The 22,916-nt window shown below is 37.8% G+C and overlaps 2 protein-coding genes across 6 annotated transcripts; both read left to right on the top strand.

Moving 5' to 3' along the window:
- Positions 1–1,676: 1,676 nt before the first annotated feature.
- On the top strand, positions 1,677–5,657 carry LOC146710089 (uncharacterized). Of its 2 annotated transcripts, XM_085458084.1 has the most exons (5): positions 1,677–1,738; positions 2,324–2,487; positions 4,516–4,796; positions 5,249–5,332; positions 5,446–5,657. In XM_085458084.1, the coding sequence occupies exons 2-5, from the start codon at positions 2,372–2,374 to the stop codon at positions 5,574–5,576; spliced, it is 612 nt and encodes a 203-aa protein (XP_085314210.1). In that variant the 5' UTR covers positions 1,677–1,738; positions 2,324–2,371; the 3' UTR covers positions 5,577–5,657. The 2 variants fall into 2 exon arrangements, with proteins under 2 accessions (XP_085314210.1, XP_085314211.1); XM_085458085.1 differs by lacking the exons at positions 1,677–1,738; positions 2,324–2,487 and adding an exon at positions 4,119–4,211.
- Positions 5,658–11,276: 5,619 nt separating this feature from the next.
- rem1 (RAS (RAD and GEM)-like GTP-binding 1) lies at positions 11,277–22,135 on the top strand. 4 transcript variants are annotated; one of them, XM_085457352.1, is made up of 7 exons: positions 11,277–11,438; positions 11,518–11,910; positions 12,914–13,030; positions 15,443–15,822; positions 18,963–19,045; positions 21,054–21,273; positions 21,379–22,135. In XM_085457352.1, exons 4-7 carry the CDS (start codon positions 15,477–15,479, stop codon positions 21,654–21,656), a joined length of 927 nt encoding a protein of 308 aa, XP_085313478.1. In that variant the 5' UTR covers positions 11,277–11,438; positions 11,518–11,910; positions 12,914–13,030; positions 15,443–15,476; the 3' UTR covers positions 21,657–22,135. The 4 variants fall into 4 exon arrangements, with proteins under 4 accessions (XP_085313478.1, XP_085313477.1, XP_085313479.1 ...); XM_085457351.1 differs by having other exon boundaries at positions 11,277–11,910; XM_085457353.1 differs by having other exon boundaries at positions 11,277–11,914.
- The last annotated feature ends 781 nt before the right edge of the window (positions 22,136–22,916 follow it).

Here is a 22,916-nt window from a genome sequence, read left to right as displayed (position 1 = left end):
CTAACGCTTTCCGTTTCCTACTTATTGTGATTAGCTCGTTTGGGTAGCTGCAGTTCCTCTATTGTCCACTAGATGCTACTGTAATAAACCTGTAAATCAAGGATATTTTACATGACAGGCCACAGGACACATCAAGACCAGATCAGTGAAACTGCCCAGAAGTTTAAATACACATTTAATCCCTGAGATATATTAATTTAAGACAAAGACGCTCAATTTCAACAGTATGTCTGTTTTTCTACATGATAAAGAAATGCTGCTGCTAAATGAAAAACTGGTCCACACAACACATACATTACTATAGCAGATATTGAAAAAACAGGAATGTTTCTGTCATTTAATGTTATTACTTTATTACTTTGGTATACTATAAAAGGCCACGGGGGAGGTTTTTATTAGCAGAAAAAGCTGCAAAAGTTATGGAAATACAGACAAAAGTCCCAAATGTATGCCCTGCTTCACATTTTCCAAAGCCAACCAGTGGGACAGAATGGAGTCTGGCTCCTCATGTTTGACATCCCAGCTCTAAATGAAATGACGTAAACTGGAAACCAGTTTTGCAGAAATAAGATCATAAGATCATCAAGGCCAGGACTTATATTTTGGAACAAGGAGAGTGTTATATATATATATATATATATATATATATATATATATATATATATATATATATATATATATATATATATATATATATATGCATAATAAAGTGCAGTAAACCTGGAAATCATCAAGAAAATAAACAGCTATTTGTTGATGATATCAGAATCCTTTTATGGCCATCATAATTATTGTGAACCAAAAGCAGATAAAAACAATTTCACATAAAGCAAAACTACTTGTAAAACACACAAAGCCTAGTTCACCAACAACTGATGACAAAATAACACGCAAGGTCAGGTTCCAATGCATTACATGTATTTGGCATTTTGTAATAAGGGTAAAAATAGGTATCAACACTCGGCCCACATCACACCAATTCAGCCCTGGCTTTATAACTGAATCAAAACACCCTGCCTGGAGCATGAGTTTTCAGCTGAATAATCCTTCTGCCCTGCTTCCTTCGAATGGCTTAACAATGACTCCAGACCAAACATGTGACTCAAACCACTCCAGATACATTCCCCTTTAAGCTCTAATCATTTTAACCAGAAGAACACTAGTCAAAGGGAGTACACAGACCAATGTAAAAAAAAATAAAAAAATAAAAGGAAAGGAAAGGAAAAGTTACTTTATGATTATGAATACTTTATAAAAGAGGTTAACAGATTTTGAATGCAAGTTCGCCATCAAGCAATTCTCTGCTATGAGTCAGTTGGTTTTAGTTTTCATTTAGTGAATCTTTTCATGAAACTGGGATAAAGGTACAAAGCTGTTTCTCATTTCTGATGTTTTGGTATTTGTATGTTCACACCTGCACTAATAAACTACACCCGTGTGTGTAATTCAGCCAAATCACAGCTTCTTTTATTGCAATAAAAACAAAAGCCAAAAACTACAACAAGTGCTCCAAAAATTTGCAAACAGTAACACGTGGAGACTGCAGTATGCCTCGGAGTCATGTTTTTTTTTTCCATGTTTTCACATTAGCCATGTGCAGATTATCATTGTCACTAACCATGACTATCAGAAGAGTCCTGGCCTGGGAATGTTTACTTTCAACTTTCTAAGAATGGCACAGTTTCATTTCTAAGCAACAGAAAAAACTTCAGTTGCAGAATACCAACAACGGACATTGGTACGTAAACAGATTAGCAGAAAATGCTTTACAGCAGTGACTGATATGTGTACATGTGATAATATATTTATTTTAAACTAGATTACAAGTGTAGAAGTGTGCATTGTTCATCAAAACAACTACAGGCTATTAGTGGCTAGTGAACTAAGACTGTAAAGTGTGTCTCCCCTCTTACTGCTGCCTGTGACTGAAGCATCTTTGTATGTTTTTCATCGTGTCTTTGCTTTCTTTTCAGTCACATTGATGCTTTTGTCACCATTAAAATTTTATACATTTTCTCATGAGGATGAAATTGATAGCTTTAAAAGAGGAAAGGGAAAAAAATTACTTTTTTCCCATAAAAAAGTAATTTGGGGCATAGATTCCTTAAACAGAATAAATCTTTAACCAAAACACCCTAACATAAGGCCTTCAGGTGAATCAGATGATCTTCATCACCAGATAAAGTGTCGTCACATGTCATGAAAAATTGTAGAGCTTTCTGATTTTAGGGCTTTTTACATTTAGTCCTAAGAATTAAAGATCTAAAAAAATGTTCATGTTCAGTGTTATTCTACCTTTTCTACCTCTCAAACTGTTGTTTAGTGTGGAGATCTGCATCACATTGCTGCTGCCTGCTTTCCAAATATCGCCATGACAGTGCCTGAGCAGGTGACCTACGAAGTCTTCTGTTTATCCCTGGCAGCTCTGGTGCTGGCTGTGATTGAGCTCCTGCTGCTCTGTTGCGTCCTCAAACAAATCAGAAACAGGTAAAAGCAGCTGCCTCATAAAAATCAGCCGCTCAATTCTGCAATTCAGAGTTATTTAGATTTACACTGAACTACTATTCTTCTATGTTTATTTTAGAGGTCACTTTAAACCTTCAATTATCAATAATCTCTGGTGTTTTTAGCGTGGTTCTTTTTGCAAGAACATATGTTTGTATAAACTGCTTTGATACAACTTTGGCATTGATTTTAACATTTCAGATTAGCCAAACTCGCTCTCCTATTTTTGACAAAGGCACAATTCAATTCAATTCAATTCAATTTTATTTATATAGCACCAAATCACAACAACAGTCGCCTCAAGGCGCTTTATGTTGTACAGTAGATCCTACAATAATAGATACATAAGACACTAGAGTCTTTGTATGTAATATTACAACTACCATGCTAAGCATTAAAACCACAACACTGGCTGACTTAATTCCCAGTTAGTGCATTTCTTACAATGGTGCAGCTAGCTCTAAACAGGAGTCATAGGAGTATTACAGTGTAAATAAGATTCATACATCTCTGTTAGACCCAAAGTATGTGACTGCTTATAACTGAGGTGGCAAACAGGAAATTTAACCCATGGTCTTTAAAGGACACGTAACAGAGAGATGTGGCTACTATGGCTACCTGCTCCCAACCAAGTTATATGTTCAGCATAATTTATCATGGATATTTAGCCAGGTAAAAGAATAAAAACAGCCATTGTTGCGACACTTTGACTTTAAACTTGACATGGCACACAAAGACATCCCTTTGTAGTACATATGGCTATCGACATGATTCGTGTGTCACAGTTGAGCCTATGTCCCAGCTACTGCAGTTCCAGCACAAGAGCTGTTGTATGAAAATGCTGTTACTTAGACCAAATTATAATTTCAGCTTTGATTATGATCACTTGTTATTTCTAACAATACCCAGGTCTTTGTATTGAAACTGGATTGCACACCTGGTGAGGATTTGTTTGGATCTGTGTGTCTGCCTTAAATTCAATTCAATAACATGTGACATTGCAGGCAGCATTTATCCCTTCAGCGCTCACACTGAGGCCGAGCCTTAGTCAGAAAATGAATAGCCCTGGTAAGTAGGGCAGCCTGACATTAATTCAGCAGATGTAATGGTTGACCCAATCATGACCAGTCTGGTGACGTCAGTCTTTGGCTTGCATACTGGAGATGTGTAGACACTTCAAGACTTGTTGAGGTGGTGCAGTGGTTTCCTCCCACAGTTGAGGAATCTAAACTGAGACTGTCTCGTTCTATGTGTTAGCCTAACTGGTGATCTGCTCAAGTCTCAGGCAAACCTTTCATCAGATGGGGTAGGCTCCAGCTTACAGCAGCCCTCTGCAGGATAATGCCAGTATATCGAATGGATGGATATTAAATAGATTTAAGTATTTGGTTAAATGATATTTTAGGTTAAAATTATGACTTTTAAAGGAAATCTCCTCTGCTGTTGGTCAGTTTTTCCCAGGCTGGTTTACTAGCGTAAAAATGAATGAAAGTAGTGAAGTTAGTGAGCCCATGTTTTCTCAAAATGATTTTCCCTTTACAATGAATGTTTTATAACCTTTTTTATAGTATCTTACTGTTGGTATTACTGGATAATATAGTCCAAATTACAAAAATCTGTAACATTACAGATACCAACATGGAACTGACTCAAGGGGCCATAAAGGTCTGGCTGTGTGTTCAGTGGAGAAAAAAAGGACCCAAAAAGTAACTTTGAGCAGTGATTAGTCTCTCCCATATCCACTGACCTTGCTGTGTGTTAAATAGCCTCTTACTGGATGGCAGGATTCAAGGAGAATATGAAGGTGTAATTACCCTTCAATGGGATTTTTATACTAGTATAGTCTGATTGGATGGATCCAGAGGACAGAGCTAGTTCTTGTGTTTCTTTTTCCAAGATGAAACAAATTCTCTCATTCAGACCTTAGGGAATATAGCTACAACGATGTAGAGACCACAAATATTGATCATCTCATTAGGTGTAAATAATCGGTTGGATCTGATTCCTCAGAAACATCACCGAGATGCAGATCTCAGCAGAACAACCTAGTTGTAAACTGACTGTCAGAACCAAGCCCGACCATGCAGACCAGCTGCTGGACCACCTGCTGGACAGAGTGTTTCTCCAGGGGAATGCAGGACTAGCATCTGGAGGAGAATCCCCAGCGGACGTTGAATCACAAACTGGAGGAGAATTCAAGAAGGAAGTTGGATTAGAACCTCAGAAGAACCTTAGAGAAGGATCTGGATCATACCCAGAAGCTTCAACATCCACTTCTCATCCTCAAAGAGGTAAGTGTTACCAAATTCACTTCACTTTTTCATTGTCATAAGTAGTTAATATGCAGTCCAGAAATATAAATACATTTTAAAAAATGATAATTACATTTAAAAAGTCAGGAATATATGTTTAGTCATCTGAATAACACAAACTAAAATGTGTCTCAAAGTCGAGCTGAAACCCCAAAATAGCTTCAATAGTCCTGAAATAGGCATTTGAACTGGCATGCAGTGAATTAAGTCAGACTGAATTAAATCTGTGATTTGGTGTAGTACAAATACTGGTTAATTTCTTCCAGAGTTTTAGTTGTTCCTTATTGACAGTGTGGAAGCATCGCCACCTCCTGTAACTAAAGGGAACTGCAGATTTTACAGTTTTGACTAATTTGGAAATACATACTGAAATGCTTCAGATAAGAAATGAATTTTGACTGAAGACTGATCCAGATTGTTCTCTCGTGCAGCTGTGAATCCTCTTCATAACAGACTGCAGCAGTGGTTCCAGGTGACTGCTCCTGGTCAACATGAGAAAAAAAGACATTTCAAAAGTTTGTATGAAATCCAAATTACATAAATCAAAAACTCAGCTGTTATTATATTTCCACATATTAAGTGTCATTTATTCATATGCTTATTTTTGCTTTAATATCCTTCACTCCAGCTGCATCCCATCAAACATCTTCTGTGGATCAAACCAACAACACGTACTCGCAGCAGTCCCATGAATCCCAGCATGGCTCTTCCTCATCTAAGGGTCCTTCATCCACTGCATCCTCAGAGGAAGACAAGTAGCACGATGGGACAGAAGATCAGAAACACAAACACTGATCAGATTCTGAAAGAATCTGTCAAATAAAACAGCAGAGCATATAACAGTCATGTTGGCGACCTCACTAACACGCAGCATTAGAGGAAGAATTCTTGTTCTTTACTGAAGTTAAAGGAGTTACACCAAAATCTATAAATATCAGTTGTCTTTCTTTTAAAATGATCATTTAGAAAACTAATTTGGAATAATGTACAGCAGTATTAAAGGTGCCGAGTACAGAAAAGTGAGCATGGTATACAGTTATACATAAAATATGGTCAAATATGATACCAATTTTTGGGATAAATAAAGTTGGTAAATTTCTGTGTTACAGCAGCCAAAACGTTAAGCGTAACCTAGCACACTAAATCATAATCTAAAAAGAATACAATAAAAACTAAAGTGTGACTAAAATACATTAATGCATTTTAAATACAATAATGATGAGATCATTATCACTTGTAAATCAATGTGTGTGAATGTATCTGAAGCATAAACGCAGCATGGAAATGTTGTCCTGGGTTTCGGACACACTGAGTTTTCTTGTTCTGTCTCTTCCCCATGTTAAGTTTACTTTTACATCTGTGATTCTCTGCTTAGTTTTCGTTGCTTACTTCCTGTTTTACTTTATTAGTCAGTCGTCTTGTGTTTTTAATTATCTGTTATCATCGTTTTGTGTTTGCTGACATGGAATTATCTGGATTTTTTTTGCCATTTCAGTTTATGGATTTTGTAACTCTGGGCCCTGAACTACAAAGCAAGTTCAACATACCAAGGGTATATTTCCATTATCTGTATCAACTGGCATTAACACTGGCAATCGCTATAAGCAGTCACATGAAACTATTATCAGCTTGCCAAGGCAACCCAGGGTTTTTCCTGCATATTCTCATGAAAGGGGCGGTGTTGCAGTGTCTGATCATTTAGAAGGGGCATTTTCTGGAACAGATGACTTCTCCTACACAGAAACTGTGTAACACAGAAACCTCTCAAGAAACTTCCAGTTGCTTTTCGTTCCAAGCTCCTTAGATTACTCTGACCTGGATGACTGAGAACCTCCACAGACAATGTGATGAATGCTGCAGAAAATCATTAATCTGGTGATTTAGCACACAAAGTGATAACAATTTAAATTCAGCTTAATTAGCCACTACGCTCTCTATGTTACTGTTTCTTTCTAAGGTGACAGACCCATTTAAACACTGAAGCTTAAATAATACTGCCCCACAGTTTAATAAAGGAGTTTGTCAGCATAGCCACCTTCTGACAGTTTTAGTTTTTATTCTCCCAGCTGCAGACTCAGAGATGTTTAAGGGTTTGGAAGATTATTTACAATCTGTTTTTTATATTTACAAGTTGGTCTATGTACAAATTTGATGTGAGATGAGCAAGTACAGGATAGGTGTCATACTTTAAGATGCTTATAGAAGAATACAACTATTTTTAAATTGTTTGCTCCAAATAAATATAACAAAGTCAAATAATAAAGAGAATCTAAGCTCCAGGGAGGCAATATAAATTGCCCCCTAAACCTAATAACAAGTTTGGTCACCCTTAGCAGCAACAGCTGCAATCAAGCATTACTGGCAATGAGTGTTTTACAGCACTGTGGAGGAATTTTGGGCCCACTCATCTTTGCAGAATTGTTGTAATTCAGCCACACTGGAGAGTATTCGAGCATGAACTGACTTTTTAAGGTCATGCCACAGCACCTCAAGCAGATTCATTTCAGGACTTTGACTAGGCCACTCCAAAGTCTTCATTTTGTTTTTCTTGAGCCATTCAAAGGTGGACTTGCTGGAGAGTTTTGGATCATTGTCCTACTGCAGAACTGTTACGGATTCAAATATTGGGGATGGATACAAGAGGAAAAACCAAAATAACAACACTGGTCCGGCCGGGTTGAGTCAAACGATGATTTTAATGATCACACTCGTGGGAGATGGACACCGTACGCAGACAGCATCAGATCTCAAAATGGTGGAGCATTGATCAAACTCTTATAGCCTCTAGTGGCCCCCACCTAATCATAAAAGCCTAAACATTCACATTCTTTCTCTCACACGGCGCCTAAGCTACGACCTTGGCTCCCTGTTTATCTGCTCCTGCTGAGATGTGGCAGAAAACTCCAGTATGTTCTGTTCTCTTCTAATCAGACAAATAAGGCGATGACTTTCTGCGAACAGTATTTCTTATAACTCAGCAGTATAATGCATCATAAAACAATATCATTCATTCACAATAAATCAGCAGTCTAATGTAATACAGTTTAACAAATGTAATAGTTATCACCTTCTAATTCAGGAGAATAATGCAAACTCAAACTACATAATAATTCAATCTTTAATTAGGGGTCTAACATGGCATAAAATAATATTATAATCTCACAGAACCCAAGTGCGCTTCAGCTTGAGGTCACAAAAAGACAGCTGGAAATTGTTATTTCAGTAATTACATTATATGTGGCATAGTATGACAATGTTTGAGACAGGACAGGCAGGTAAGAAAAAGGAAAGGGGGGAGAAAATGGGGAAAAATATAATAAATGGACAGAGCACAAATACAAATAGACATGTAGAGTGTATCACCAACTGCTGCACCTGTAAGAAAAAAAACAAGCATACAGCATGTCCATCCTAGCAGGAGAAGCAAGGACGCCCCAGATGGGCCACACTTGGACAAAGCTTCAGAGTCCCAGAGGACTAGAAGCAACAGGCAGTCGACCCCGCTAGAGACTGGCCACCCTGGTACAAGCCGAGAACAGTTTTTAGTTTTTCTTTTTGCTATATTTACTATAATTTGATTTTCACTGTGCAACTGAAGAAACATATTTAAAAACTCTCCGCTGCTTGACTTCCTCTGACCATGTGGTGGCAGCAGAACTCAATATCTGACTTACTACTAATACTCATACTACTGTCAGTGAAACATATGTACAGCTTGTTTAGTGGAACTAATCTACATGTATACAGACTCTATCTGGAATTTTCGTTAACCAAAGGAAAGGAATTTAGCCAAACAATTCAATATGATAAACAAAACGCAGCTTTAAACTTACAAATGAAAGCAGAAAAACATTCAACATGTTTCACTTTGTCTCCCGGAAATGTTTGATGATTACTTTAAGGTTTACAAAATGTCTCACATAGGATGATTTCAAAGTATAAGGTTAGGATCACTGGGCAGTAACTGTTATTTGACATTTGGATTAGATTTTTACAAAAGGAAAGAAATTAAAGTTAGCTTTATTGTCAGCTCCAATATGAAGAAAATTGTAGAAACATAGAAATAAAAAATACAAAAACCAAAATACACAAAGTAAAATAAGAAACTTAAGACAAGAAAATGCCATAAAAAAAACTGTGTGTAATAGAGTGAGTTGTATATTACAGGTATGATAATGTCCTTAATGTATGTTACCATTTACGGTAAATGTTTGGTTTTTTTCACATTCTGCAAATAAAAGAGACAAATTGATATGAATCGGCTGTCCACTAAACCTCTAAACCTTGCAGTGCAGGCCTGTCGCCCTCTACAGATTTTCAGTAAAGGAGTGCAAATCGAGCTCTCATAAGAGCTTAAAAATCAGGGTGATAAAATGAACCGTATGTTTGTTCTAACATAAACTTCATTTCCTACTAAATAGTTTTATCTCTTTTTTAGGTTGTGATAGATGTACTTTATTTGCTTTTACAGCTAGTAGCTCTTCTTTAAGAGTTCCCAGTAACTCTTGGAACTTTAGTGGATTATTTTTCTGTAACTTTGAAACTGAAACAGAGTTTTAAATGACAAAGAGGTGTCTTAGTTAAGTAAACATTTTGACAAGATAGCACGTATTTTCCTATTTTTTTATGCCACGTCTTTATTTCCATATTTTCATGAGCATTATCAAGTGTGACGATGTTGACGCTAGATTCTGTTTCATCTCAATATAAGCATAAACTTAAAAAGCCTTTAACATTGTGCTTATAGGAAATCATATCTCAGCCTCTATGAGACAGATTTATGTCATGCAAACTTTCTATTTACATATCACAAATCAGTGGCAGAAGGACATGAGACACATGACTGATGATCAGGCATGGAGATCTGCCATATAACAAATTCCCGGACCATGCTTAACAGTAATGATGGCTGGGAAACCCAGTTTAAAATAATCCAGACTGCACGGCATATCACTGCTGTGGGGCAGTCTCAGCACACAAACCCTCTGTACGAAGTGCAATAAAATCTAGAACATGCATATTTTTTTTAGGATTGTTCAAAGATCTAAAGCTTCTGAAAAGAAGTTAAAAAAAACATATTGACATGGTGCAGTTTGCACATGCCCTCCATCCACTGTATACTGTCATTCGATGTGGCTAAAAATAATGTTTATTTAATGTTATAGTAATTTTTTTTACATAGCTAGACTGGTGATTCAATACTGGACCTCCCGGTATGTACCCATAATGGACGATTTGTATTACAAGATTCTGAGAATTCTTCCCCTGGAAAAACTGACATTCACCTTAGAGGACAATATTGAGGGATTTAATTAAATCTGGCAACTGGTGGTGGATTCAATCGACCTCTCTGGACTGGAATTTTGTACATGGTCTGATGTGACTAAGTCTGGCCATTGACTTCAAAATGGGGCACTTCGTCATTGGGGTACTCTGCTTTGTTGTGTACATCCATAGAATCTGCACAACAGGTTAATTGATATCCTGCTGTTTTTAGTCTGAACTGTTAGATTTTTAGTGTTTATTTGTTGATTGTTGGTAAATTTTCCTTTTAAAAGGAGAAGGTTAATAGCCACAACATAAGGAAAGGTTGTACTGTATAAAGCAAGTCTATTATTTTGATAAAAGCCTGCAAATTAAATTTGTTTTTTAAAGCCCTTTAAAGGCTTTTTGTTTTTAAAACAAGTGGAAACACTGAAAGCTTTCAACCAGCTCATAAAACTAATGATGGCATGAGTCTTCTATGAGCTGTCTACACCTGATTAAAGCCAGATGCAGTTCTCAGCGGATGGCAAAATCAAAAAGAGGGGGTAGAAAGGTAGAGTTGTTTTGGTCTCAAATCAGAAATCGATTAGATATGGACTAGCTGACTGATAAAGTTATGAATCAACTGTGCCAGACTGTGCTGTTTAGGAAACGACATTTCAAACAAATGGGAATGCACAGAGAAACTCCTCCTTTTATATTCAAACTCTTAACCTGAGGGGGTGGACAAAAGCTAAACATCTGCGATGTGTTGAGTTTCAGTCAGAACACTCACACTGACACAGAGGAAGTGAATTTTCCATCTCAGCTCATGTGTAAACTGTGGGAATCCATTTCTACCAGAGGTATAAAAAGTTAAGAATAATGAATATGAAAATATTCATGTTGAATATTTAATTTGAATATGATTTATCCCAACTTTGGCATGCTATTAAAGCTTCACATTTTTAAAATGATTCTTTCATTTCTACATGGAAGATCGTATAACGGCATCCTGTATTCTGGACCAACTGCAAGCAGCGTAAAGATGACTGTTCAATACCAAAGCACAGGGAATTACAGTAGTCCAGACAGGAAGTAACAAAATCATGAATAACTTTTTCTAGGAACTTTGGGTTATTCAAATAAAATGTAAGCAAAAAGCAGGACAATTGTTATTAGCCTACTCTAACTTCTGGATCTGAATTAAGCCTTCACTGAATGCCTTAAACCTGCTCGTTTCCCACTGACCAGCAGGGGGCGACTCCTCTGGTCTGTTTGTACAGAAGTTTTGTAGTGTGGTGTTTAGTGTTTTCCTTTTGATCTTGTTCATCTGCATCCTCCGCTACTACTCCATTTCAACTTCTTCCTGAACTAGTAAGGGTTCTAACATGAGAAATCCTAGATGAACTTGCTTATTTACTCTTAATATCGTTGGGTCTGGTTATCATTTCAGATCAGACATGCGACCCTCCCATCTCCAGACAGCTAACAAGAACTAGCTAAACAACAACATAAATATAAGCTAACGTCGTGCCAGCTAACGTCAGGTCCTAGAAACCCGAACGTCTTTAAGTACTTTTCTCACCAATCCATCTGTCGATCTCCTGCTCCCTTCTCCTGTCACTCGGGAACAAGAGATACTTAAACTCCTCCACTTGGGGCAGGAACGCGTCTCTGACCTCGGCTGTGAACTGTTCCAGTGCGAGCTGGAGGCCATTACCCAATGAAGCCAACAGAACCACGTCATCTGCGAAAGGCAGAGATATCCTTAAGTCTTAATTCATCATTTTAACTCACCAGGACTACTAGCTACTAATCCATACAAAACTGGCGACTTCATCAACTGGCAGGTAATAATGTGTTATTTTTGTCCCCTCCATGTCAATTTGGATATTTCCATTATGAAATTACCCCCAATGGAGCAAACTACAACTTATACTTAGTGTTAGTACGTCGACAGGGTGGTGTCTCAAAACATATTTAACAGTTTGTGCTCCTACTGTGAATGAACTTCCTGTATTTGGTCAATACATGCAACTTGTCTTGCCTCAAACTACACGTGACGAAATTCTTCAGCTGTGACATCAACATTTTATCACGCAAACACTAAACAATGCCACAACAACATGTGGTTTTACCTGTATTAACTGGGAAAAAAAATAGCCTCAGAGCTGAAATATTTCTCTGCTAACCTAAAAATCAGCTGTTTTCATTCCTTAGAAAGGCATTAAAATTATATCTTCAGTAGTTAGGGAGCTGATAAATTGCCATTAATAAACTGGTAAATGGACTGGTACTTACATAGCACCTTTCTACTCAATTTGACCACTCAAAGCACTTTGTAAGTCTGTTTTATCTAAACCTAAGCAGAGTAAAAATAAGCCTGATATTTGGTCTCCTTAGCATCCTTAAATTATTATTTCAATCATAGGATTAAACATGTTTAATATAAGTGTCCACCATTATAACATATGAGAGAAAATTAGAGCAAGTATTGTCTGTATCTTTTATTTCTATGTAACCAGAATTTTAAAAAAAGTTGTCATATCAATTGTAAACTAGACTATTCCAACTGAGCTGTTTTGTTACTCCAGACTGTGTCTTTTAGGTCAAACAGGAAGTGACCAAAATGTTTTCCTAAACCGCCTGCCCTCCACACTGATAAAACTCTCTCTCTCAAACGCACACACACACACACACACACACACACACACACTCCCTCCTCAGATATCTGTTTCTCCTCTGCTGTCACTCTGAGACACACACACATACACACACACTGGAGGAGGTAGATAACCGTGATTCCACTGCTGAATTTTTAACGCTGTTGTGGAACTTTTTTTTTCTAGGCGGGTTACTGTGGCACCAGGGTACTGTTACACTGACAGAGTCAGAGAGACAGGGTTCAGTTCAGTTCTGTTGTTTACTGAAGCTGGACGGAAGCAGCTGTGCATGGAGTGTATATGGTAAGTCTCTCTATCTATCTATCTATAGACATGCTGTGTGTTTTGTCCTGTTTTTAGCTATTAGTCATATAATAAACGAGTTTTAGATATTTCATTCAAAAAAACTTCACTTTCAGAGCTAAAATCATGTTTGAAATAGTTCTCATTCTTTCAGTTTGTTTGGTTTGCTTTAAGTAAAACCAAATAATGTTGTTCATCACCTCTTATTAACTAGTCAAGTACAGTTATTTGGTCTGTATATTGTATGTATTACATGAGCGATTTGTTACTGCTCATCCTTAGCTTCAAGTTTATCCGTTTTGTGGGACTGGTGATGCTGTAACTTTTTAATTGCAACCAACAGCTTTCACCTGGTCTGCCCGGCCTTCACCACCACTAACTGTTGTACTTGGCACCTTCAAATGTGTTAATTATTCATTATAGGAGGGTTTTTGTGTGTCTCTGCTCTCTGGTGCATAGGAGAAGTCGCTTTTGGTTCCTTCTTTGATCTCTAGCTAGATTTTGGACTTGAGACCTAAGTTTGACATTTTCCAGAAGGTTTCTTGAGTTTATATGTTTTTAGGTTTGTAATTTTGATTCCCATCTGTGATGTTTGTTATAATAGTATTAATTGTCTCAATGCATTTGTTTTCACAGAGAAATCAAATTAAACAAAGTTTTGGGTTTCTTTAACTCATTTTTAACAAAGAATGACATGACTGAATGAAATGCATGAAGTGTTGTGTATGATAGTGATACGTGATACCACAGAATACATGGAAATGTAATGAAGGTGTAAATTTTGTCTGAAACTGCAATCACTGTACAAATTGTTCACAAATTTCTTAATTGGCAAGGGCATGTTATTTGTTGTGTTGTTCCCTAGCAAAGTGCTTTCTCCTGTACATAAATCAGTGAGTGAGGTCACTCAGACACCACTTCAAAAATGCATTTATTAAAAAAAAAAACTAAAAAAAAACTACTTTAAAACAAACACTATTTAAGGTTAGCTCGGCAGCTATCTGTCCACAGCAAAGTTATCACATTTTGAGTCCTTCTATGGCCTTGCAATCTTTTAATAATCCCTAAAAATAATCAACTGTACTTTCAGCTTTTAATTTACCTGCACGCAGACATATAGCCTGTATATAAATGATGGACATAGTCACTATAAAGTCACTCACTAATTTGTGGACACCTATTTTTAAGCAACAAGGTGAGCTTTTGGGCCGCCATGATCATAGGTTTTTTTAAACCACATGTCACGGGTGAGGTGTGGACGTCACTGAGAACGAACGAAGTACTTTTGAAAACTTACTGAATGAAAATCATGTTGCCATAAATTAGACTTTAAATTAGCTCAGTGGCTAATTTAAAGTAAATTGTCATCATCACATGTTGTAAGCTGCAAACTAATTTTCTCCTGCACTTTATACAGCATACAATCAGATTTATTTTTTAAAATCAAAGCAGTGGTGACTGCTGGCCATTAAAAAAAAAATCCAGATATGAAGTTTTCATGAATTGGCATCACCTTTCTGATCTGTAGGCTCTTTCTATGCATTCACTGTCCATTGTATTAGGTACAACTTTTCACCCACTCAAATATCTAATCAGCCAATCACATAGCAGTCAACATCAGAAGAAAGGTCATTTAAGTGCCTTTAATGCAGCATGGTTGTTGGTGCCAGATTGGCTAGTTTGAGTATTTTGGAGACTACTTATCTACAGGGATTGAATGGTCTGAAAAACAGAAACTATGCAGTGAGCTGTGGGTCTCTGGACAAAAATACCTTGTTAATGTCTGAGGTCAGAGGAGAAACAACTCAAATAAACACTGGTTATAATGATATGCAAATTTGCATCCCGTTGAATCTTGAAGCAGATGAGTTGTAAAAACACAAGACCACACCAAGTGCCACACCTGTCAGCTAAGAAGAGGAAATGGAGGCTAAAATTTGCACACGTTCACCAAAGTTGTAGAGTAAAAGACTGGAATAACATTTTCCTGTCCGGTGAATCAGGGTTTCTGCCACAATCCCTCTGGATACACTTGTGGAGGTCAGTCTATAAAACCAGGCAGGAAATCCGGAGAACACAGTCACGCTCTCCTTTTGAAATACTGTTATTTATTTAACCTTTTTTTTTAACAAGGAAATCTCTGGTGCTTTATTATGCATTTTATAGTGTAGAGTAGTTAACATTATGCCACAAAAATAGACTACGCTTTTAGCAAACAAATGAAGGTCTTGCTGTGTTTCTCCACCTTCTCTGGTGTAAACCTAAAAACAGAGCGCATTTCTACATCACTGTGGCAAAAACAGAGGTGGTTATTTGGGAAAGACAACAAATTGCCTCTCTGAAAAAGTTTGCAAGGACCTTTTTGGACCAGATTTTCCTCTGAACCATTAACAGTCTTATTTCCTCCCTCAGGCCCATCCTGTCCTAATGCCTTTACCGTAGGAACATGACCCTCAACACCCAGAGAGAGAAGGAGCCCCTCCAAAGGCGAGGCAGCACTCCAGTTCATCCCCTTTACCAGCAACCGCCTTGGATCCCCAGCAGCACCCAACCCAACCCAGAGCAGCCCCGTCCCCAGCGCAACCACCCCCCTCTGGGACAGTCAGCGTCCTACCACCCTGGAGACAAGTCCCTCCATTACCGTGCCCAGTGGAGTTCAGACTCTGATGATGACTCACAGAGTGATTCGGACTGTGTTTACAGAGTAGTGTTGCTTGGTGATCATGGAGTCGGAAAGACTAGCCTCGCAGGAATCTTTGCCGGGATAACAGACAAGGATGAACAACCTGGAGGTGGGACATTATGAGTGCTTGTTTTTTAAGTGCCTGGTGGTCATTACATCTAAATCGTCACACTTACTCATAGTTTTTAGTTAGTTAAGATAGTTAATTATTATTATTAGTAGTAGTAGTATAGGTGTTGTTTAATTTAGTTGACAGGGTTAAAGTTTCCCGAAAAATGATGGACTTAACACCTTGAAAGATGTTCTTTCTGTTCAATATTGTAAAAAAATAAACTATTTCAGTTCAGTGCACATATTCAGGGTATTTTACAGGTAGGGTTCCTCTAGTCTTCTTGGAGAACTTGTCAGAGGATTCAAGCAGTCTCTTTGTTTTCATTGTCTTCATATGATCCCAGACTAACTTCATGATGTTAACTCAGCCCCATAAGAACAAATGGAGATGTATGTTACCCTTTGCTGCGCAATACCATAATGTCAAATCAAAAATGCTGCAAAGTTTTAGCACAAGCCACAGATATGTTAGGCCAGTCACTCCTAGGAAGTTTCTCCGTTTGTGGATGTTAGCTCTCACCACAGATCGATAGAGTCCCAAAGCTTTAGAAATGGCTTTACGCCTTCCTAGACCGACAGATGAAGGACTTTGTTTCTCTGCTGTTCTTGAGTTTCTTTTCATGGTGGCTGCAAAGCTTTAGCACAAGCCACAGATATGTTAACTGACAACTGACTCTGTATAAATAGAAATTAGCCAAAAGGATTCCTTAACCACAGACAATTTTTAACCATGCTTTCACAATCTTTCACACTCAGACTCAGTGCACGGTGGATCAGCACACACTTTCTGTCTCTGACTTTGTTGTGAGATCAACCTTGGCTGGCCTGAGATTGATCATCTGTCACGTGTTGACTGGCCTCAGGCCATAATTGATAAGCTGCATCGATCAGGTGATAGTCTGACGTGATGCGAATGGTCATACATCCATGGGTTTACGTGTTTTGTTTTGTTACTTTTGTTTTTTGTTGTTGGTTAATCACTGATTGGCCTTTTTTTATCTTTTCAAAGTGATCTTTTATTTGCCTCCAACATCCATATAATTTGTGCGTAATTGTTTGATTTTCAGAGAGATGAATGCAAAAAGGCTTCTTTTCTGAGTAATTCATAGCACAGACATTACAGAGTATTATTCCAACGAAACATACAGAACATTTTGAAACATTAACATTTTGGCTTTTTTCTGTTTCATTTTTATGTGGGTTGTGCTGTCAGGGTTTACCTTATTGTTGTCTCTTTTTGGTCCACCATGTTGTTTATTATTTTAGTCATAGCTCTAGGGCTAACAGAGATGTTCAGCTGCTTCTGTCAGTGCTCCACTTTGGTTCAAACTAAAATCTCTGGACTAGATTTGGGTGATCTCGCTATAGTCCAGTCAACACTGAGACTGAGGGACAGGTTCAGGCTCATGTTAGGGTAACACTATCCACCTTTCATGTTGCATAGTGTGTGCGACCCATACACAATAAAGAAGCAGTACTGCTGCTGTAGCCTTATGTTCCAAAAAGGACAAAGAGGACAAACTAACTGTTACTGGTATGAAAAAGAAAAACAGCCAAGGGAGTTTATTTCCCCCTTCAAACATAAAAAGAAAAAAATACACCATCAGGAGAATCTCCAGCTTGTTCACCTACAGCCTAATTTCTGAGCATAGCTTGACACATAATAATTGAACATCTAACTTTTGCCTGCATTTTTTTCCTCTTTGCTTTCTTTACTGCTGCTTCAGTATGTTTGTATACGTGCAAAATGCAACAACTGTCCACCCTAGACACACAGCTCAGTTTTTCACGCATCCAATGAAAATGAAGTTGAGGAGAGGTTATATACTAGCATTTCTGAAAATGCACAATTCCCTGCATTGCCCTTTAATTCAATATCAACCAATAGATTATGTTTTATAGATCAGTGTTGCTGCTCACACGCATTAATTTCAAAGAGGGCAGAGGGTTTTCCGGCGTGGACTGAGCAGCTCAATCTGATTAAAGTCCGGACTGTGACAAAGCCACACTTGCTGGTGTGTTCTTGATCATTGTCCTGTTCAATTGCACTTGAGTCTCAGGGCGCAAGCTTGATGGCCAGACATTCTCATTCAGGAATTTCTGATGGAGAGCAGAATTCATGGTTCCATCAATTACGGTAAGTTGTCCAGGTCCTGAAGCAAAGCATCCCCAGAACACCACACTACCCTCACATTTGTCTGACTGTTGGTATGATGTTCTTATGAAATGCTGTTATTTTTATGCCAAAATGCTCAACTTTTGTCCAGAGAATGTTTTCCCAAAGTCTTGAGGACCATCAAGATGTGAGACAAGCCTGTGTGTTCTCTATGATTAGCAGTAGTTTTTGCCTTAGTTTTCCCATATATGTCTTTTAGTCTCTTTCTGACTTTTGAATCATGAACTCTGACCTTAACTGAGCCAAGTGAGGCCTACGGTTTGTTAGATGTTGTTCTAGGTTCTTTTGTCATCTCCTGGATAAGTCGCTGATCTGCTCTTGGAGTAATTTTGGTAGGCCGGTCACTTCTATGAAGTTTCTCCGTTTGTGGACGTTAGCTCTCACCACAGATCGATAGAGTCCCAAAGCTTTAGAAATGGCTTCACGCCTTCCTAGACCGACAGATGAAGGACTTTGTTTCTCAGGTGTTCTTGAGTTTCTTTTGATGGTGGCATGGTATGTTGGTTTTGATCTTTTAGCCTACTTTACTTCATTAAACAGATTTTATTTAAGCAATTTCTTGAGTCAACAGGTCTGACTGTAATCACTGATAAATCTGATTATCAAGGAGGACAATTACTTTCACACAGGGCTGGATAGGTTTAGCTTTGTACTTTAAAAACTGTATTTTGTCTAATATTAAAATTAGTTTCATGGTGTGAGACATTTAAATATAATGAATGAGCAAAAAACAACAACAAAGGGGCAAATACTTTTTCACAGCCCTGTAGGAGCTGATATCCTTTAGCCTCAGCTGCTCTTCGGTACTTTCAGTGCCAATTAGCAAGTGTCAGCATGCAAACACGCTAAAATGCCAAACAAAATAAAAACCGACATGTGAGCGCGTTAGCATGCCGATCACAGCGTTTAGCTCAAAAGCAAATTCTCAAACCTGTCTTTTTTGTATTTATTGTATGTTACAGAAGACACATATGAGAGGACACTGACAGTAGATGGAGAGGAAACGACGCTCATCGTCATGGACAACTGGGAGAACGACAAACTGGTACAGTGTGTTAATATCAATATAGTAACTAAAACTAGAAAGTACATTTGGTTTATATCACTCATTGAAAAGTGCTTTTCAATAAAATGATTTTACATAAAAAACAATAAGGAGCCTAAAAAAATCATGCTACATACATTCATGCTGTTTACATAAAATAACATATCCTCTAACCAAAATTGCAGATATCAGCAGTTTCTAAAAGATGGAGAAAAAAAACATATTTAAAGACAGTTACAGAGTCTTGAAATGACAGCAAAGGCACCAGTGATCTGGAAGTAGGCTTAATGATCGGGACGTAACATGTCTACCACATACAGCATGGCTGCACGTGACCATTTAAGGTTTTAAATATAAATAGTGCAACTTTACACTGGATTCTGTAGAGCACAGTGAGCCAGTGCAAGGCTGCCAACGCTGGAGTAATGTGATCTCTCTTTTTTGTCCCAGTAATTAATCTGGCTGCAGCATTTTGAACTAATTGCAGACCAGCAAGAGTGACTGACTAACTCTAGTATACAGTGCATTAAAGTAGTCCAGTCTACAGGTAACAAAAGCATGCATAACCCTTTGCAGATCTAGTGGTTTAAAAAAATTATTTTAGTATGGAGAATGTTCTGAGCTGAAAGAAAGTTTTTAACCACAGCATTGATTTGTTTGTTGAATTTCACATTTTTCTAAAAGATTTTTCCATTGGTTTTAACCTCTATTTCATTAAAAGGGTAGTCAAAGATACTTTTAACCTCTCAGTTAAAAGTGGAGAGACAAACAATATGATCTCTGTTTTGGACTAGCTCAGCTGCAGAAAACTGAGACATCCCAATTTTCTATACCCAAAAAGCCCTTATTGAGCCTTATTATGGTACAGTGATTTCCAAAATTCAAAGTTATCTGCACAATGAAAAGAGATATAATACTGAAAATAAAACTAAGAGATTAACAAAACTGAATTAAATAAAAAGCAAAAACTAACTAAAATAGCATCGTGTACCTACAAAACAAACTAAACCAGCAATGTATAGGAAATGTGTTTAGTTGCAGTCGGGTCAGATTTGGTAGCACAACCAGCTTCTGTGAATCTGTTCATTAAGATGAGGATGTCAGTATTACTGTGTTTCAAATGTTTCCATTGTTTGGTTGTTTTTTGGATCGCTCTGAACTCCTTAAATCGTTTAATCTCACAGACAAACACTATGCTACAAACACTACACTTTATTTAAAAAAATAAAAATTATTGTGGAAACTAAGCGACAGTTTGAAACTAAACTGAACTCAAAACCACGGTGTGTCCGTGTGTTACAGAGTAAGGCTGTAGGGCAGGCCAGGAAATTTACAGTGTTTGAATCTCTGGGTTTCACAGCCACATAAAAAAACAATAACAATGGTAGGGAACTGTGTCGAGATGATAATATTTTTTTTTAAAACAAACTTTTCCTATGTTGATTAAGGTTTTATTTTAGGATCTCTAAAACATAAACTTGTCGCTTTGACACAGCAAAATGAATTTTACCAAAAGAAATAAGATATGGTTGATAAAAAACTACCACAAAAAGTAAACATCTCAAGGTGTGCACAAATACAAATAATATGAACACGTGTGTCAGTAAGTTTGTTTTTTTCACATTAATGTGAAATTCAGAACAAAGTGTTCTGTTGGAGCAAATTTCATGACTAAATTTAACAAACATGTTGCAAATGCCCTAAAATGTACTAAAAAGCCTGTACAATAAAGTTCTTTCTACCTTGGTACCATTAAAAAAAGATTCTTGAGCTGCAAAGCAGTATAATTTATAGTGGCCATTTGCATAGCTCTCTGGTTATGCGTAGAGGATTATGAGTTAAACCAGTGCAGGGGCTACAGACATGTGTGCAGTGTAAGTCACTAAAAAAGTTGGACAACTTTGTCCAGCACAAGCAGCTTAAGAAGTAGGCATTCATTATGTGAGTATTCACAAAGAAGCTGATAACATCTGATTTAAAGTCTGGGTTCAACCTTCTCTGTGTTTAGGTTTCCTGTCAGGAGGGGGAGGATGGCCCCTCTCACAATGACTGTCTGAAGGTGGGGAGTGCTTACGTCATCGTCTACTCGGTCACCGACCGCTCCAGCTTTGATTCTGCTGCTGAGCTCCGCATCACGCTCCGACGTACCCGCCAGGCCGAAAACCTTCCCATCATCCTCGTAGGAAACAAGAGTGACTTAGTCCGATCGAGAGAAGTTGCTGTGGAAGGTGGAGTGCAAGTGCAAGACGTACATAAAAACAAATAAAAACTACAAAAGTACTAATAATGAATTCCTGCTACTATATTAATATGTCTGTGTCATTTATCCCCAGAGGGCCGAGCATGTGCAGTCGTGTTTGATTGCAAATTCATTGAGACGTCAGCGTCGCTTCAGCACAACGTGACCGAGCTATTTGAGGGCGTGGTCCGACAGATCCGCCTTCGTCGAGACAGCACCGAGGCCATTCAACGCAGGCGCTCCGTTTATAAACGGAAAGAGAGCCTCACTTGTAAGGCCCGGCGCTTCCTGGACCGACTGGTGGCACGTAACAACCAGCGCATGGCAGTGAAAGTGCGGTCCAAGAGCTGCCACGACTTGGCCGTTCTGTGAATTTGTCCGCCAGCAAGTTTTTTGACTCACTAGAGCTCTCTCTGGTCGTGATAATAATGACGTTAGAGTCTCCGGTGATTCTAACGCGCAGCGCCAGACAAGTTCAGCAGTGAACTACATCAGACAGTAACATAGTTACTATGATCCTGTTGATCATGTTTGAGCATCTGGTGTTAACATTTGTGGAACTATAACAGCAGATGACTTAAATATTGAGATACCAAACAGTTAAGTGTTCAATGTTCATTGTGATAGTGTGTTCAGTGTGTGTGGATCATGTGTCGCTTGTGTTGTTTTCCTGAGGTTTTGACTGTTTTTAGTTCCCCACTGTGCAGAATAAAGTCTTAATTAAGTCTTAAAGGAATTGTAATCTCAAAATCACATTTTTCACAAAGAACATGATATTGATATGTTATTATTTATGATGATGCCATATTTGTTTCCAAGTTAACTCCTTTTTTGAAAATTATTTGAATTTACTAACTGCTTTTTGTGTCTATTTTTAAAGGATGCATGTGGCCACTGTGCCATCAACTCAGACTGTCACTTGGTTTTTGAAACCAGTGATGTCCATAGTTAGAAAATGGAGTGCTAGACAGCTTAGTTAACAAGCTAAATCCACAAGACATGTAGCATCATAGCACAGATGTAGATTCCTGCTGATTTGAGTTTTCACTCACCAACTCAACAGCACCCTACTGAATAGGGTGTAGTCTTATTAGACAACAATCAATTCTACCGGAAATTTAAAAGCCTCCGACAGGACACCAACACTGCAAACATGGTGAAGAAGTCAATTTCACTGACTTGAATAAGAAGATGTGGTGTGAAAACAGATACCAGATATTACCTGTGTTGGTACACCTCAACTTTAAGCCCTAAAATTGAAAAGGATTTTTTAAAATCATCTAACCACCATGAATGGTGGATGGATGATTGGCATTTTAAGCGCCAATCTCCGGATTTGCTTCTTAATACCTGAAATTTGTTCAGAATTTGGCTCTTCTGCTTTCTCATCTAATATAAGCTGCTAACATTAGCAATTTCAGTTAACTAGCGTAAGCCAAGCACTGGCGCATCATAAACTAACATTAACTAACATTTTGTTGGGTTACAGGTTAAATTTGAAAAAGCAAAGGACACACACACACAGTGTACGCAGTTTCATATTTGTTTTCAGAGTGTACAGTTTCATTTATTTTGAAATATACTAGTTAAATATTCTCATCCGATTTATTCTTTCCCTCCAGTTAAAATCTT

This window comes from Copadichromis virginalis, linkage group LG5, assembly GCF_057382275.1.
Source record: "Copadichromis virginalis isolate Kocher_CV1m ecotype Utaka linkage group LG5, C_Virginalis_male_GT1.1, whole genome shotgun sequence".
Lineage (NCBI taxonomy): Eukaryota > Metazoa > Chordata > Actinopteri > Cichliformes > Cichlidae > Copadichromis > Copadichromis virginalis.
This window is presented reverse-complemented; position numbering and strand designations above follow the sequence as displayed.

Excerpts from the sequence above, each read along its gene's own strand:
- LOC146710089 (XM_085458084.1), top strand. The coding sequence starts at position 2,372 with ATGACAGTGCCTGAGCAGGTGACCTACGAAGTCTTCTGTTTATCCCTG. Across the intron at positions 2,488-4,515 it reads CTCAAACAAATCAGAAACAG|AAACATCACCGAGATGCAGA; the intron begins GTAAAAGCAGCT and ends CTGATTCCTCAG. Across the intron at positions 4,797-5,248 it reads CACTTCTCATCCTCAAAGAG|CTGTGAATCCTCTTCATAAC; the intron begins GTAAGTGTTACC and ends TCTCTCGTGCAG.
- rem1 (XM_085457352.1), top strand. The coding sequence starts at position 15,477 with ATGACCCTCAACACCCAGAGAGAGAAGGAGCCCCTCCAAAGGCGAGGC. Across the intron at positions 15,823-18,962 it reads CAAGGATGAACAACCTGGAG|AAGACACATATGAGAGGACA; the intron begins GTGGGACATTAT and ends TGTATGTTACAG. Across the intron at positions 19,046-21,053 it reads ACTGGGAGAACGACAAACTG|GTTTCCTGTCAGGAGGGGGA; the intron begins GTACAGTGTGTT and ends CTCTGTGTTTAG.